Source organism: Macrosteles quadrilineatus, unplaced genomic scaffold (assembly GCF_028750875.1).
Source record: "Macrosteles quadrilineatus isolate MER2022 unplaced genomic scaffold, UCM_ALF_1.0 Scaffold_1__1_contigs__length_201487025, whole genome shotgun sequence".
NCBI lineage: Eukaryota > Metazoa > Arthropoda > Insecta > Hemiptera > Cicadellidae > Macrosteles > Macrosteles quadrilineatus.
The window spans coordinates 64954286-64971585 of record NW_026542594.1 but is presented as its reverse complement, the minus strand read 5'-3'; the positions used below and the strand labels follow the sequence as shown (position 1 = coordinate 64971585).

Sequence of the window (17300 nt, the reverse complement as noted above, 5' to 3'; positions counted from 1 at the left end):
TATGACAAATTAATTATGGTAAAATAATCCAGTTAATATCAATTTTAGCAAAATTGATCATTACGCTGTGTCATATGTTAAAGTTGTGAGGAAAATTAACCAAGAAACTGGTAGTTACACCTCTTTAACCACTACGTGTCATATTGTTCATCAGCTACTAATGCATCATCGCCATCCATGGAATCGTCAGGGTCTCTAACTCGTTCTTCTCTGAAACTGACAGCTTAGTAGTGGGGGTGGGTAGCAGAAAAATATTTCAGTTCTGGCGGTGATCCTGCAACTTAGGGTGAAGATAATATATAAGACCAAGAATGTAAAACCGCCCAGACCCCAATTTTTAAGGACCTTGGTCGCCCGTAATGACGTCATCAATATGGCGCTCGTAAGAGGATGCTGGGTGGCTATGAATTGGTTATAATACGAAAATGCCTAAACCTATTTTAATTAAATTTGGCAAACAAGTGCTTGAATACAATATCTAATCCCAGGTTGTCAATGGTCGAGTTTGATCAAGTAATTTCAAAATGGCGGCCGCTAATAACTAAAACAATTAAATATTGTTTAGTGTAGGGATAAATCAACCAACTGTGAATTTATCTCACCCTGCGAATGTAAATCATCTATATAAAAAATCTTCCTTCGCACCCATTTCATTCGCGGCCTTAAGGACAACTCTATTCGTGAACATCTTTTACAATCTTATATGATAATCTGAGAGTTCCAGGAAATCGTATCTAAGGCAATGGCTTTAGAAGGTTCCAGGCTTGACTCTAAACTAATATCTCTGAAACATCTTCCTACATCGACATCAGACCTACCAGATATCAATAAGGTTTCACATCTAGACAGCTTGACTGTTCCCCTTCTCAAAACAATGTCTCTAGCAGGCCCAAATCAAAACCCAAACACACTCCAAATTCTCGAATCAAATTTGATGAATTGGGAATCAACAAGTTATGTTTGCGATGCGGCAAATCTAATCATTTATCTAAAGAATGTCGAACGGACAAAAGCAAACTAAAATGTTCTGAATGCTCAAGACTAGGACATGTAGGTAAAGTTTGCACCAGCACACTTATGAATAATAGGTCCAAGAATAGCTCACACTCAACTAACCAGATAAACAACACAAGTGACCACCAGTATGAAATTAACATAGTAGACATATTTCAAACCGAAACCTCACCACGTTTTCTTATATTTGTTAATATTGAAAACAAACCAGTACAGTTTGAAGTAGACTCCCGTTCAGGCTATACTTTACTTCCCCGAGACAAATTCAACCAATTAGATCTCAATCTAAACTCCAGCCAACTAACTTACTTTTTAGATCTTACACAAAAGATGTATTCAAACCCTATGGAAAAGTAGAGGTCAATATAAAATACAAATCTAACATATACAAAGGTGAAATCTACATTGTACCTGACAACTACCCACCTATCTTAGGACGTCAGTGGATTCGTAGTCTAAAAATTGAACTACAGTATCTGAAATAGACAACCAACAAGTACATTAATCTAACTGCTACATACGGTTTCCAGTTCCCACACTCCACACTGCTCACCTTACTACTTCCTTCACCTCTTCATACGTCGCGGACCTGTTTCCCTCTCTTCCCATAGAATTTTAAGAGTGTAGATACGTTAATCTAATCGTCATCAACAGTCCCCACTCTCCAAACAGCTCGTCTTGACTGCTTCCTTAACCACTTCCTACGTCTCGGACCTGTTTCCCTCCCTTCCTGTAGCATTTTAGGATTCCAGATCCATTAATCTAATCGTCATAAACAGTTCCCACACTCCGGACTGCTCGCATTTACTACTTCCTTCACCACTTCCTCCGTCACGGACCTGTTTCCCTCCCTTCCCATAGCATTTTAGGAATGCATATACCTAAATCTAATCGTCATAAACAGTTTCCACACTCCAGACTGCTCACCTTTAGTACTTCCTTCACCACTTCCTACGTCACGGACCTCAAGCTAGTGTCGTCCTTTTGTACCCTTGTTTGTCAAACTTCTTACTAGGCACAATTTATATTTAAAAATAATTTTCTTTTTTAGTACCGTAGGTAAAAACAAATAAATCTTCATCTTGCTTCAATATATATATATATATATATATATTCAAAATTAAAACCTCTTCAAAACAGTTTCAACCATAGATAAAACATACTTCCTTAAGCGGGGTTTACATTGGTCAAGTTACTTGAATCAAGTTTACTGGAGTCAAGTAACTTGAACAGTGTAAACGCTTCTTCAATTGATTTTTACCTCGTTCAAGTAGTGCTTGACCCCTAGATTCAAGTGTCAAGTAAAAGTTGAACATGTTTGATTTTTGGAGTCAAGTTGGCTGCACTTGAAACAAGTAGGAAGGTCTCTTGACCAGTGTAAACACACATTCAAGCTCACTTGCTTCAAGGATTAACCTAAAAATCTAGTGTCACGTTGAGTGCTGTTGTTTTGTTATTGTTTATGTTAAAAGCATCTTTCTAAAAATGAGTTCAAAAAGTGTTAAGTGGACAAGTGATCAAATTATTGAATTCCTGGAGGTGTACGAAAACTATCCTGTACTGTGGAACTCGGGTTTGAGTGAATATAAAAATAGGAATTTAAGAGATGCCGGATTTAAAGGTTTGGTAGACCAATTGAAAACCAATTTTCCCGACATCACCTCTTGGATGTGGTAAGAGCCAAAATAAAACTAATCAAAACCATTGTCAGCCAAGAATGCATTAAAATTGCGAAATCCAAAAAATCTGGTTCAGCTGCAGATGAACTGTACGAACCTAAACTTAGCTGGATCCATGCTGCAAAGTTTTTAATGGGTCGTTCGTCCAGCAGACCTTCTACTTCAACTCTGGTAAGTAAAAACTACATTTCTTTATGTCTACACATAATTTATTAATAAAATGCTTTTATATACTATAAGTTACATATTTACATACAAATATTGCAGTAATAGTATTTTAACTGAGTACCTTCAGCATACAACATACAGGAAAGGCTAACATATTACATTTGTACAAAGTTAAAGGCTGTTCGATGGTTGATCAGCACCAATCCACTTCCATTGCCACGGTAGTGACCCTTGTTTTGAACAGAAGAAATTTTCATACTGCTCTCTAAACTTTTTGAGCTCAAGTTTGTAAGCATTTGTCGAAGTCAGTTTCGATGTCCTCAACAGACATGATGTATTGAGAGTGGTGCGCCATGTGCCTGGTATGATTGTGCATGTAGTCATGTCTTCCACATCTACAGATGAAGGATGAAGGTAATATTTCCCTGATGATTTGTGTAGCCAGTTGTGAAGTGCACAACAAGTTTTCACAACCAAATCTACAGTTTGAGGAATCAATGCAATAGGCCGTTCGAATACTCTAAATCTAGAAACTAAAATGCCGAAAGCATTTTCCGAAACTCTACGAGCTCTAGAAAGTCGATAATTGAATATTCTCTCTGAATTTGTTAAGTTACGTTTGCTGAAAGGTTTCAGTATGTCCTTTCTTAGAGGAAATGCATCATCTGCAACAACAACCGCATTCTGTGGTAAATTTAGGGTGTTACGTTCCATTGCAATGTTCAATGTTGATGCTTGAAAAACTGCACCATCATTTGACTTTCCATTAGCACCGACATCTATGTATAAGAAATTGTATTCGGCATCAACTAATGCGAACAGTATGATGCTGAATGTACCCTTGTAATTGTAGTAAATCGAACCGCTCTCAGCAGGGCACTTAATTTGGACATGTTTTCCATCAATTGCTCCTATGCAATTGGGAAAGTTCCACTGCACTTCAAATTTGCGTTGCACCAATTCCCACTCTTCCTTTGTACTAGGCACCTGAAACAAAAATGTATTGCCTCAATTTTTTTCAGAATATTTGTATTATTTTGTACAGTTATTCTGTTTCGTTTCAGGATAAGGAATTCCAAATTCTGCCCACACTTACTGACGCATCTGGGACTGACGATATAGAGGATGTGGATTCTCCAAGTTCTCCAATTGTTCAACCACAACAAAAAATAACTAAATCTAAAACACCTGGAATGCAGCCTCCACGCTCCAAAAAGCAAAAAATATCCGAAATACATGCTGTTGAACACATAGTTGATAAACTACATGTAATATCACAAAACGTTAAGCCAGCTGGCAAAAATGGTTCTGTTAGACACACTAGTGATGAACTGTCTCATTTTAGGTTTCAACTAAACTTCTTAAATAATCATCAATTTTTATTTCAAATATGTTTTTTATTACTCATTATCCAAAAACCCTGAAAATAATACAATCTTTTAGTTATTTGTCTACTGATAGATTTTATATAAACTTGATTTTAATTGGAATTTTAAAAATTTATAATTTTAATATATGAATTTAAATAAGAGAAAGCAAGGCATTTATTTCATTCGGAGACTTCTACAAAACTTAACTAAATTTAGAAAAAAGAAAAACTTACCCAAAATGGGGTTAAACACTGAATTTAAACAAGTTGACTTTAGTAACTGACTGTAAAAGAGACAGCAGCACGTGGCAGAGGGCCTTATATAACCTTGGTAATAGACAAATCTGTGCAAGAAACTAACTAAACATCTGATTGGTTGTTGAGCCTTGCTTTGTCTTTTAGGCCTACCACACACGAGAGACTTTTTGTCGGCCGACTGTTGGCCATCTGTCTGGCTGGAGTCGGGTGGACAATCGAAAAGTCGTCAAGACTGTTTGGTCGTTGACTATAGGTGCGCACACGCCACGACTGTTTAGTCGTCTTTCGAGTGTTAAAAGGATATATATGACAAAAACCGCTGTCATATGTGCGTTACTGATAAGATTTCGTACAAGAAAACGTAAGAGAAAATACTGGGTGCATCCAATTTATAGTCCAAGATCCAATTTATAGTCCAAGATCCAATTTATAGTCCAAGAACCTTGAAAGGCCTCTATACCTGGATTCGAGGAAATATCCGGACTCATGAATGAGTGTTGATAGTTTTGACCAATTGTTAATACCCCGGCTTCAAATACCTCATCCCATAACGGTTAGGGAATAAGCTGTAACCGTAGATCCCACGGTAAGACCTGGTCCCGGGACCGATTTACCTTTTCATTTTGATGTCCCCAGAGGCCAAAAACACCATCCGTTCAAATTAACACACACATATTTGTCCGTTAGCACGATAGCTCGAGCAAAAAAGATCCGATTTTTGATGAAATTTTGTACAAACGTGTAAACCTACATGTATTTTATTTGAACGAGTTCGAGAACCAGCATGATCGGACTATGGGAACGGGGGTTTTATCGGGAAAAAATGGGGGTTTCCTATTTTTTTTAAGATAACAACAAAAGATTCCGTAATTTCTTTAGAAAACATTTTGCAGAGCTTAAAAAACAAATTATTTAGCATGCTAATTGTTATCATAATGGTTACAGGGAAATTCCAAAATATTTAAAGTTAAAATTTTCATGTCATTTATTTGTAGAACAAGTAAACTGTTGTAGTTTGCTTGTTTATGGATGTATTTTGATAAAACTTGGCAAATATATTTATTTTATACTCAGCTATTAATGTTTTACTAAAACACTCCCTGAATACCCTCCCTGTAGCAGCAAACCTAGGTACTCGTTTATCCTAATTTTATTGAAATACGTAGATTAAATACAAAATTAAATCAGGCAAATAGGAATTTATTTAGTCTGCAGGTTTGCTGCAGCGGGGGTATTTTTTTATTATGGCCAAATACTCCTTCAAAGTATTTTTATAAAGAGGGGACCGTGCCTCAACTTCATCGATAAGTTTATCAACTTTCTCGTCCCTCAAAACACTTGCACTGGTGGTTGTCGAAGCCTTAACAATAACGCACAAATTAATTACTAATCATAATAACAATAATAATACACATGATAACAACGCACTAGACTGTCAGACTGGCAGACTTTTTAGTCGTCAGTGTGCGCGTTCTAACTCAGGGCCGGACTTACGACTTCAGGGGCCCCGGGCAAATTTTCCAATGGGGCCCTAGGATTTCAGTTCAGGGGGGGGGTCCTCCCCCGGGAAAATTTTCTAAATTTAGGCTTCAAATAGAGCAATTTAAGGCCAAATAAGCAATAAGTTCTATATAAAAAAAAATTCTTAAAATATAACTATTTTAACATATTTTTATATACATCATATTTTAATTTTATACACAAAAATAAAAATGTATTGACGGCATATTGGTATGGTATCATGGTAGGCTACCATAATATATTTGGATAAGAAGTATTGATATATTTTTGTTTATTACGTATTTAAATTATCGATTATTGCCGTCGATTTGTATGGTTTTTCAATATTACTACAATATAGGTGTGATTATTTTATTTTCATAATGGTTTTGGTACCTATGGCATTCTCGTTTTTATAATATGTGAAAGTCCTAGTATGAAAAGTACCATTGGGGACTTTCAAGTTTGAGTTTTTTTATTGAGGAGCAAAATCTTGCAATGTCTAATAAACACTCACAAGCTAAGTATTTATATGAGTAACTGAAAGATGTTTAAATGGATCCAATATCGATTAATACAACACAAACATAGCATTGAATACAACATTACTCACTTCAGCTTTGTTTTTGTACTGTTAGTTTGCAGAATTACAATAAAATAACACAAAAGTAAGACAATTTCAACCAACTTGACGTGACCACTAGTCTCAAAGGACAAACTATGGGAGTAAAGTGACTTAAATTGTTTTGGATAGGCGATAAGGCATTTTATGTGTGTGTAAGCGCGTGCGTGAGAGTCAGGACTAGACAGGATCCCTTATCAGCTCATCATCATTTATTGTTGCAGCTGCTTCTGCTTATTCGCTTATTTACGATTTCATACGACAACGCTCACCCAATCCCAATAAATGTAATTTTTTGTTAACATCAGACGACTCTAGTTGTTTTAAAGTGTCTATATAGATTTTAAAAATCTTACTGTTGCTACAGTATATGATTTTGACTCCAAAGACGTAATTGGAGATCAAAATTTGGACGCATAACTTAATTAATTACTATTTTACAAAACCTTTCAATTGAACGGATAATATATACTTCTACCCCTTAAAATCCTGATTGGTATATACTTAGAGGTAAAAGAAAAGAATAACATTTAATAAAACATAAACGGAGCAATGTTTTTATTTTTAAAAGTATTTGAACTCCAGTGAATCTCCATTTAACACAATACAATTTTACAAGTTACGTTCTACGTTGGGACTAGAGTTTTCATATTTATTGTATTTTTGCCCCAAGCGCGGGACCCCCTTCAACCCATTCGCCGCGGCCGTACGTTCGGGCGAGCGGCTTCATTGAAACTGAAACTTGTCCGTCACAGCCTAGCACATATGCTCAGCTCATGTAAACCAGGCCTAAGCGTGGGGCCCAGTGCAACTCTGAGAAAAAGTCCCTTAGGGTCAAGAATCTCATTCCTAGTAATGCCTTAAAATGCACCTAACAATAACCTTAAACATAGGATAGCGAAAATAAAAATAAAGCTGTTACAAAAGAAGGCCATTTGTTAAGTGTCTGATCAATAATGTACGTCCGGCCCTGTTCTAACTTATCTCCATGCCTTTATCAATAAGACACGACAGTTGAGTCGGGGAGCAGTCGGCGGGAAAATCGGTCAGCACCAAACTGCCCCGACTGTCTGCAGACAGTCTGCCGACTGTCTTGCTGCGGTCGGCCTGTGTGCGCGCTCAGATTTACCACTATGGGGCCGACTTTGACTCCCGACTACGACTAAATAGTCGGCCGACAAAAAGTCTCTCGTGTGCGGTAGGCCTTACATGAATGACTGAGCTAAACAGGAAAATTGGCATGTTATTGTACATATGGTACACTTTGATTATATTTATGATCCATACTGTTTCTGTTCTAATATCTGTGGAATAATGCTATCAGCTATTCCTTTACGAAGTGACTATTCGCACGTCAAAATGCTCCACAGCCCGTTCCCGTTCCAGCTCCAGTTCCAGTATTCTGTTACAGTTCCAGTATTCTGTTACAGTTCCAGTATTACAAAAATAATGCAACGGGAACATTCAGAACGTTCAGTTTCAGTACTAACTAAGAAGCCTTGAAACGTTTACGTTCAAGAACAATCGATGGAGCCAGAAAGAAATGTGTTAAAGGTTAAAAAAAAACACAAAAATGTTGATTTGAAATATTATCAATTGACTTACAGATGCATACACAAACACAGTGGTACAAGGAAAAGTACAAGCTCGGGAAAGCGGCCAAATCGAAAATAAGATTTTAAATAGGCCAATAATTAAGATTTTAGGCCTACTTGTAAGCTTAAGTTGCAAAACTCGTCCAAAATGTGTTTACCGGACTCGTATGGTAATCCCGTACTCGACTTATAGTATTATTAGTTTCGCACGCGAACGACCACACTCGTCCGGCAAACACTTATTTTCAGGACTAGTAACGTAATATACTACTATTACCGGACACTAATCAGCTGATTATATTGTATTTAGGTGGCAATGAGTGGTTATAACAAAAACATAACCTCTCTTAGTGATTTTTAGTCCTTTAGTTGGTGGAAGTATATAAGGATTTGTACTGATTTAGTAGTATGGCGTAAAACTATCGTACGTAACTCGTCCAAAATGTGTGTACCGGACTGGTATGGTAATCCCGTACTCGACTTCGTCTCGCACGGGAACGACCACACTCGTCCGGTAAACATTTATTTTCAGGACTAGTAACGTAATATAACATATCCTACTCCTACGTCATACATACCTAACGTAATGCCTAGCCTACTTTTGGGCTATCTAGGCCAACATAGGCCTACCAATAGTAAGCCCTACCTTTTATAGGCCTAGCCTTTGATTGGTAAAGGTAAAGTAGGCTTACGTTTTTTACGATTCCTATATTATTGAATCTTCTAATGTTTATTTCTAATAAACATCTTATTATTGGCCAGCACCTATATTTTTGATTGCTTATAACCTCTTTGGCTCTGTTCAACGTTCAACTCTTTAACCTTTCTCTCTTTACGAAGTCGGACCGCATCCATTTCGATTTCGGCTAATAATATGAGGTACTGCCTTTACCGTACCTAATACTAGGATATCTTTGTGTGCAACCTGTTCCCAAACAGCTATAACAGCTACTAGATTAGGAACGTAATGTGACGTCATTTTGAGCAGACGTGCGTGGTAGCGGCGCACGTCTGACGTGCGAATAGCCACTGCCATTTCTTTACCTACTGCATTCAAAAGTCAACAGCTGATCATATGTCTTTGTTTATGTGTCAAATACTGCTTCCATAAGGTTTACATTGAAACTTTGATATCCAGTGGGGCGGATTACTGAGAGACATTTTTAACACCATATAGATGTTAGCACTCACCGATATGGTCTTTATCACCATGCAAAATTTGAAAACGATTGATTCAGCCGTCTAGGAGGAGTTTGCGTATTATGAAATGCACAAGAGTCGACGTATAAGAGCTTCGCTCACTCCACTCAATAAAAACAGGTATAACAGATTTTCTTAAATGACTTGTTTTAGGCCTATTCATTGTTATTCCTAAGAAACAAAGAACGTAGACGAAAACCGCGCTCGAAATTGCGAAATAATAGAAATCAGAACTCAGAATAATCCAGCAACAGCAACAGGGTATATGGGTTGGCTTGTTGGCTAGCAGTCAGTCACAGTCACAGTCCCAGTCACACCACAGTTACAGAGTGATACAGTGAACGAGAAACCCGTCACCGTTAATCACTGATACTAGACGCCTTGGAGTATCAGTTACCACAGTGATTTTCAAGTATCAGTGAAAAATATCAGCGACGTGATTTCAATCCCATCACTAGTCCAAATCCAGATCTTACCATGAGATATACGGTAACTTAAGCTTATTCCATATTCTCCATATCAAAAATTTGCTAATATTGACATTGGTTACATGATATTGATGAAAACATCCAAATTTGAAATAAAGGTTGCATGGTTCATTGCCTTAACCTGTTAAGAAGGATAACTTAGATAAAAAAAGTAACCAAGGCGCCAACCACTGAGCTATAATTCTAACTGGAGGTAGCACTGAATGTCAAAGATGCGTGTCGCCAGCCGCCATGTTTGCGTGAGGTGGGTGTCCATAAGAAGCCATATTATTGCTATAACTATTATTATACTTGGCTTAAAATACCTACTTTGTATGTTCGCCATTTCAAAGAAAATTATTAAAGTATTAAAAGTATTCAAGTATGACAAAAATACTCACTGCTATACCAACCTAGTTATAAGAAGCCATGTTATTGCTATGGTAAGAAAACTTACTGCTATACCAACCTAACAAAATCAGCGACTCGCTTTTGACAGACTTCTGCCATGGCAGTGCTACCTCCAGTTATAATTTTAGCTCAGTGGCGCCAACCGCCAAGCCCCAAGCCAAAAAAAATGAAAATGACTACTGTACTGACTGCGGTACGGTACAACACAACTAACAAACAATAATAAATAACATTTGATGCAACAACTAACAAGATCCAAGATTAACAAGAACAAGATTGATACCAGATACAAGTCAAGAAGGCAGCAAGAGAAAAATATAAATTTGAAAGACGGCGATTCAAGTAAGTATAAGTGGGTACACTTCCATATCTGTGCCTACTTTTGAAAAATAAAAGTAAAATCACTTAATCAGAAATTAGGGTACAGTTTCTTAACTGGGCTATGCCAATATCGATTGAAACTATCGAATTGAAAATATTGATTAATAATGAATATTTTTCAATATATTTATTATAAAATTAAACTATCATAACCTAACCTAACCAACCAAACTTGTTGATGGTGAAAAAATCGCATGAAGGTTTACTAGAATCTATAGTTTCAATCGATATTAGCATAGCCCAGTTAATACTGTTAATACTGTTCAATGAAATGGCGACCATACATAGTAGGTATTTTAAGCCAAGTATGAATGGAGATGAGTGTAGGATGAGTGGCGCGATCTTGTAGTCTTGTTAGTGACTAAGGCTGACATTCCTTAGACACAGCTGTTAATTAAAACTGTACCCGTATAGTATCTAAAATTGTTATATTTTCAAAGGTAACAATACATTTATTCAGAATAATGTCTTATTGTACAAGTAAGATAACCTTTTTATGTCTTTAAATGACTTGAAAAACAAAATTTTAGTTTTGCCAAAAACAAAAATTGGATATTGAAAGTTAGATCTAATTACTTTTTGTAAGTAACTTTATTATAGGACCGTACCGTATGATAAATGGTACACATATTTATAGGAAATATATTTCTGATCAAAAATAAAAAGAATATATAGGTACCTATATATAGAGAAATATAAACAAATAAAGGTCCCACAAGCATTATTGTGGCGTGAGACACATACAGATTGTTGGCTAGGCTAGGATGTATGCCTTAGCTATGCCTAACCTGTAAACAATCACTATTTCAATAACACGAATTTGAACATATAATATTTACCAATCGTAATAGGCCTATGGATAAATAAGTAGGCACTATTACTAACTCACACACCACCTTACAATACACTTCTTTTACACTAAAACACCAACCTTTGATGAAAATTAACACAGATAATAATGTAGCCGCACTGAAAACCATATTTTGATTCTGGCGAGCAGAACACAAACAACTAGTTTTTACAGTGTTGGAAACGAATAATGTGCCACCTGAATCTCAATACTGAAAGGCACCAAAACATAGATATTATTCAAACAATGATTATTCAGTCTTGGTGACAAGAATGTTTATATTATCTGGCATCTCAGAAATTGTATAGAACAACAATCTTTCCATAGGTAAGCTGTAAAGAAAAGTTGCTTTGCAAGATTTCTACCCAGAATGGATTATGAGAAGCGCTTGTCTCACCTAAGATCCTCTATTGGTAAGTTAATCTATTGGTAATAAAGAGCCTAGATCGAGCTACATTAAAGTTTGTTGATTTTAAAATGTAATCAGATCAATGATATCAGTCACTTTGCTAGCTTAAGTCAACCTAAGATTGCTAACTTGGTGATTAGATAGTGTCTTAGTGTTGATGAAGAATAGCCATCAAAGGGTATATCTCCTTCGATGATAGTTCTTCATGATAAAGAGGACTACAGTAGACTCCCTCTTATCCAGACCCCTTTTAACCGGACTACACTCGGCGGAAATGACATCTCTTTAACCGGACAAGTTTTATCAGCACATTGGTTTAACCGGACTAGATCGGCATGAAGTGGGCGGTACTGAAACGACTGTTCTTGTGGGAAAGATTTGAGACCAGTGATCACATGTTTAAATACAATGCTCTCCTAAAGTTGAATATCACAGTAAACGGTCCGTTTTTAAAGAGTTTTTGGGGACGTCGGTTCAACCGGAAAACCCATTTATTGTCTAACCAACAATGGGTCAAGTTTAGCCTATTAAAGGATTCATCTATCTGCCACTTGTGTCTTGTGTTGTGGTGGTGACCATCACTTCTAAATTTAAAATCATTAAAATTGTTCTTAACTCTACAGAGACAAACATAAATATATACACTTAGTACAGTCAAGATTTCCTCAGCAACAAATAGTGGTTTTCTGTGTGCATCAAGAGATGATCTGTTCATGACTCTAATGGCCTTTTTTTTGCAGTTTTAGGACACATGACACACAATTACTGTTACGCCACAGGCTAATACCATACATCAAAATACTGTGAAAAAAGCAAAGTAGGCACCCCTGAGAAAGTTTTTAGGTAACAAGTTTCATAATTGCCTCAACAAGCAAATTACCCTAGTACAGACAGATTGGATATGTGGGCTCCAGTTTAAAGTTGAGTCTAGAACAATGCCTAAAAGTTTTGCATGGCCTATGTTACAGTGTTCAAAGCTGGGGGTAACTTTACACAGAGAGAAAAACAAACTTTGAGTTTTATTATGGTTATTGACAAACCGTTTGAATTAAACCAGTCAGTGCTTTCAAGCAAGGCGTTAGACATCGATAAACTTAGTTGTTCTAATTCGCTATTAGGCCTACTACTGTACAGAGCGGTGTCATCGGCAAAAATTACAGAATTACAACTTATACTATCAGGCAAATCATTAACTAAAATTAAGAACAAGGTAGGACCCAGCACCGATCCTTGCGGCACGCCGCTCTCAACTACTGCTGTCTCAGAAAACTCATTATTAAAACTAACTTTTTGAGATCAGTTAGACAAATAGGATTAAAAAAAAAACTGAGCTCCACTTAGGCCATAAAATTTTAGTTTTAAAACAAGGATGTTATGCGGGACACAGTCAGAGGCCTTAGTCAGATCACAGAAAATGGCAAGTGAGCTTGCACGGTTTTCAAAACCTTGCAGTACTGATCTGACAAGGCCCTCCACTGCATCCGCAGTTGATATACCTTGTCTGAAGCCAAATTGAAGTTTGGAAAAAAGTGAATTTGATTAAAAAAATTTACATACCTGTTGTTTTGCTGCCTTCTTAAGTAGCGAATTTCCCTATAGGGAAGTAGCTATTACCGTAGGTATCATGGTAAGACCTAAGCCCGGGACAGATTTACTTTTTCATTTTGATGTCCCCAGAGGCCAAAAACACCATTCGTTCAAATTTTTATATATCTATATACCGGTATAGAGATATATATATATATGTGTCCATCCGCACGATAACTTGAGTAATTTTTGTCCGATTTTGATAAAATTTGGTTTGAAGGTGTGTGTTTGAACTTGAATGAGTTCGCGAACCAGCATGATCGGACTATGGGAATGGGGGTTTATAGGGGGTTCTATGGGGTAAAAATAGGTTTTTTCCATTTTTGACCCTAAAAACACAAAGTTTCGCAATTTCTTTTTAAACCAATTTGTAGAGCTAAAAAAAACAAATAATTTAGTATATTGAAGCGTTATTATGCGCCTAATTGTTAGGGAGAAAATTAAAAAAAATTGTAATTTTAAAATTCCCATGTTATTCTTATGGAGAATAAGTCAACTGTTGTAGTTTGCTTGTTTATGAACATATTTTGATCGATTTTGGAAAATACTTTTATTTCTTACTAAACTATTATCATTTTATAAAAAAAATCTTTTTTACCCTCCCTGTTGCAGCAAACCAAAAGTACTCTTTAAACTAATTCTATTTAAATAGGAAATAAATGTGCTATTTTTATGGAGGCATTTTAGTGTAAATCCAATCAGGTTAATGGAAATTCGCTTAGTCTGCAGGTTTGCTGCGGCGGGGGTATTTTTGATACTATAGGTACAACCGATATGGGCCTATAGCTACTGGTAGATGACCTGTCACCCTTCTTGTGTATTGGAACCACTTTAGATATTTTAAGTGACTCTGGAAACACCCCAGACTGGAGGTACTGATTTACACAAGCTGTAAGAGGGAAGTATGGCTGGCAAAACTTTTTTTAACCAAATTGAACTTATGCCATATATATCTTTACTTTGGCTGGACTTCAGCTCACTCACATACCACTCCACTTGGGCACTTGACACTGTCTTCCAACGGAACTGAAGTGTATGGCCTATGTTGTTGGTCAGGAGATCCATGGCAGTAGCTAGGGACCAAAATAGGAGTTGAAGTTCCCCGCCGTTAGTGAGCAGTCATCTTGACGTCCAGACACCTGCCGTTGTGCATTTATGAGTTCCCATGCCTTCTTCACTTTATTTGGAGCTGCATCGATGAGTTTGCCGTTAGTCTCAATTTTGGCTAGATGAAGAGCTTTTTTATTCCTTGATTTGGCTACAGAATATCTATTCTTCATTTCCTCAACATATGTGTTTTAGCGTAGTGCCCACTGCAACTTGGTGTGTAAGCTGCCCACTTCTTTATTCATTTCAAGGAGTTCACGGCTAAACCAATTTACACTGATACATTTGGATTTTTTCTTATTTAGGCTATGGTTTTATAAGGAAAGCACATCCTCATACCATCAATAAAAATGTCCATAAACTTGTCAAATTAGCCTGATTCGGCAAACGGTAACTCGGCATCCCAATTTACATTGTTTAAAAAACTTAAGAACTTATCTGTATTTTTTTCACTGAAGCAGCGGATCGTTATTTTCTTTGGAGCGACATCGGTTAGAACTGAGGTGGTACAAATCCTAGCAGCCAGGGCAGAATGGTCAGATATATGTTCCATTACATCAACAGATATTGATTGTCATGGCAGATTAGTGATGACATTGTCCAGGCACTCTAGACCTCTACAAATTGTTGGCTTATTATGGGCACAATAGGAGTCAACGCTTCGTAGCATGTTTTGCAAACTCACTGTTGCTGTTTCATTTACCTTTACAATGTCTATGTTGATGTCACCACAGATAATTACTGGGCACTTAAAAGTGACTTTCAATACAAAACTGCTCCACATTTACAGTCATTGCAAAATTACTTTTTTGTGGAGAAGAGTCCTTTGTGAAATACAATGCATACCTGTGCGAACGTGTACATCCTTGGTTTTTAAAGTTGAATAGTTAGCACATTACTAATTTAAGCACTTTTTCATCCACTATCGCAAACATGGCCAATGGTTGTTTTCTAATGGGCACACGTTAAAATAGCAAGGATTTTGCCCACTGAAATTTTAGTAGGCCGAAATAATGCAAAGTTAAACATATTATTCATTGCTTCTTTACCAACTGAAAGAACATTGTGTGGTGTGGGTTTCAGCTTCTCAATGTTAGCTGCATCACGGCCGTCTCTATCTAAGGCCTGTAACAACATATTGATAAAAAAATGCTACAGAACAAAATATTTGTATTTCTTTTAATAAGCTTTAATTTTCTATAGGACAATAATTTGACTAGTTTTATTTATTTAAGAAATAAAATACTTATTTCATATTGAAATAGTTTTTACTAAAACATTTCATTACAACAACTTATTATTAAATCTGAAAAATACAATAACAATTTATATCGTAGGTTAATTAATTAGGCTAATATAAATGGTAATATTCCTGTAACTCCCTCTTTTAAGCTCATATTTTAAACGTCTGTGGGGTTCTCAATGATCTACCAGATTTACTCCGTTAAACTATTCTTGTGTTTAAACAAAATGATGCTGTAGATGGGTTGGGACAATGGAGTTTGAATAAGCATTGGTTGTGGATGAAACTGTGCTTCTGGAGTTATGTCAGGGAAAACTTATGTACTCTAACCAGTGTTTCCAACCTGTAGTACTTGTGCAGAGGGCACTGCGGTGTTGAATGTGATAAAAACTATGTGACTTGTTGAAATAATAACACTACAAATATTCCTGAAATCAAACCTCTTGTACTTGGTACTCAGATATTTGTCAATTGCAAACAAATATAACCTTTTCAGAAAAGTCTGTTTCATAATTAATAGGGACCGCTTGCAATGAACCATGGTCAAGACATTCTAAAATAGTGTTTTCTGACCTTCAATCTCAGCCTTCTCATGAATGTTTTGTATTATATTTTTATTATATTTATCTTACAAGCGTTTAATATGTTAACTTACAGTATGGATTCCTCGTTCATTCCAACCCATAATGTTACAACACTAAACAGAATTTTTGTTATTCCTTTGGAAAAGGGGTCAGTAAAATGATAAATAATAAACAAATACCATTCATGATTGAGTTTGGAATGGAATGTTGAAGATTTTCTTTGGGAACATGACATGGAAAACTTCAGTTTGTTTAACAAAATGCCAAGCAAAATTAATAAAACCAGAAAAGAGAAACAAAATAAATGTGCCCATGCCATTTTGATAGTAATCTGTGATTGCAGAACTATCATTATTATCCCGCATTCACAAAGACTTCATCATCTTGTGAACTAAAAACAGAAAAGTTTTCAGTGGAGTATTTCCGTACTCCAATGAAAACGGTTGGAAAAAAGTGCTACAGTAGAACATTGATAACAAGAGTCTCATAGGGATTATTAAATAAAACTTGTTATCAAGGTTGACTTCTTATTGAGGTTTACAATAACATGTGATTAAGGGGGAAATAAATTCAAGGGGAGTCTGAAAATGACACTTGTTATCAAGGTTGACTTGTTATCAAGGGTCTTGTTATCGAGGTTCTACTGTATAAACAACATTTTCAGTGACAAAATTAACTTTACCTCAGGCTGTACATCATTATTAGTTTGTTAATAATTATTGTTAAGTTATAAAGAATGTTATTTGTAATAGTGTTGAATATTAGTTGAATAACCTATCCAATGTACGGTACTGCAATTAATTAGTAGTCTTAGGTACTTACAATTTGCAATAAGTTTTTTTAATAAGCTTAAAAA

General features: G+C 36.2%; 1 protein-coding gene across 2 annotated transcripts in view; it reads left to right on the top strand.

Annotated features, from left to right (window-relative positions):
* Window positions 1-10431: 10431 nt before the first annotated feature.
* LOC128983402 (uncharacterized) overlaps window positions 10432-17300 on the top strand; it is a 30158-nt gene continuing 23289 nt past the window's right edge. Inside the window, exons 1-2 of one of the 2 annotated variants that reach the window (XM_054402682.1) lie at window positions 10432-10625; window positions 11842-11927. In XM_054402682.1, the coding sequence (XP_054258657.1) occupies window positions 11885-11927 (43 nt within the window). In that variant the 5' untranslated portion in view covers window positions 10432-10625; window positions 11842-11884. Of the gene's footprint in view, window positions 10626-10687; window positions 10952-11841; window positions 11928-17300 lie in introns of those variants that run through there. The other variant, XM_054402684.1, reaches the window with a different exon arrangement.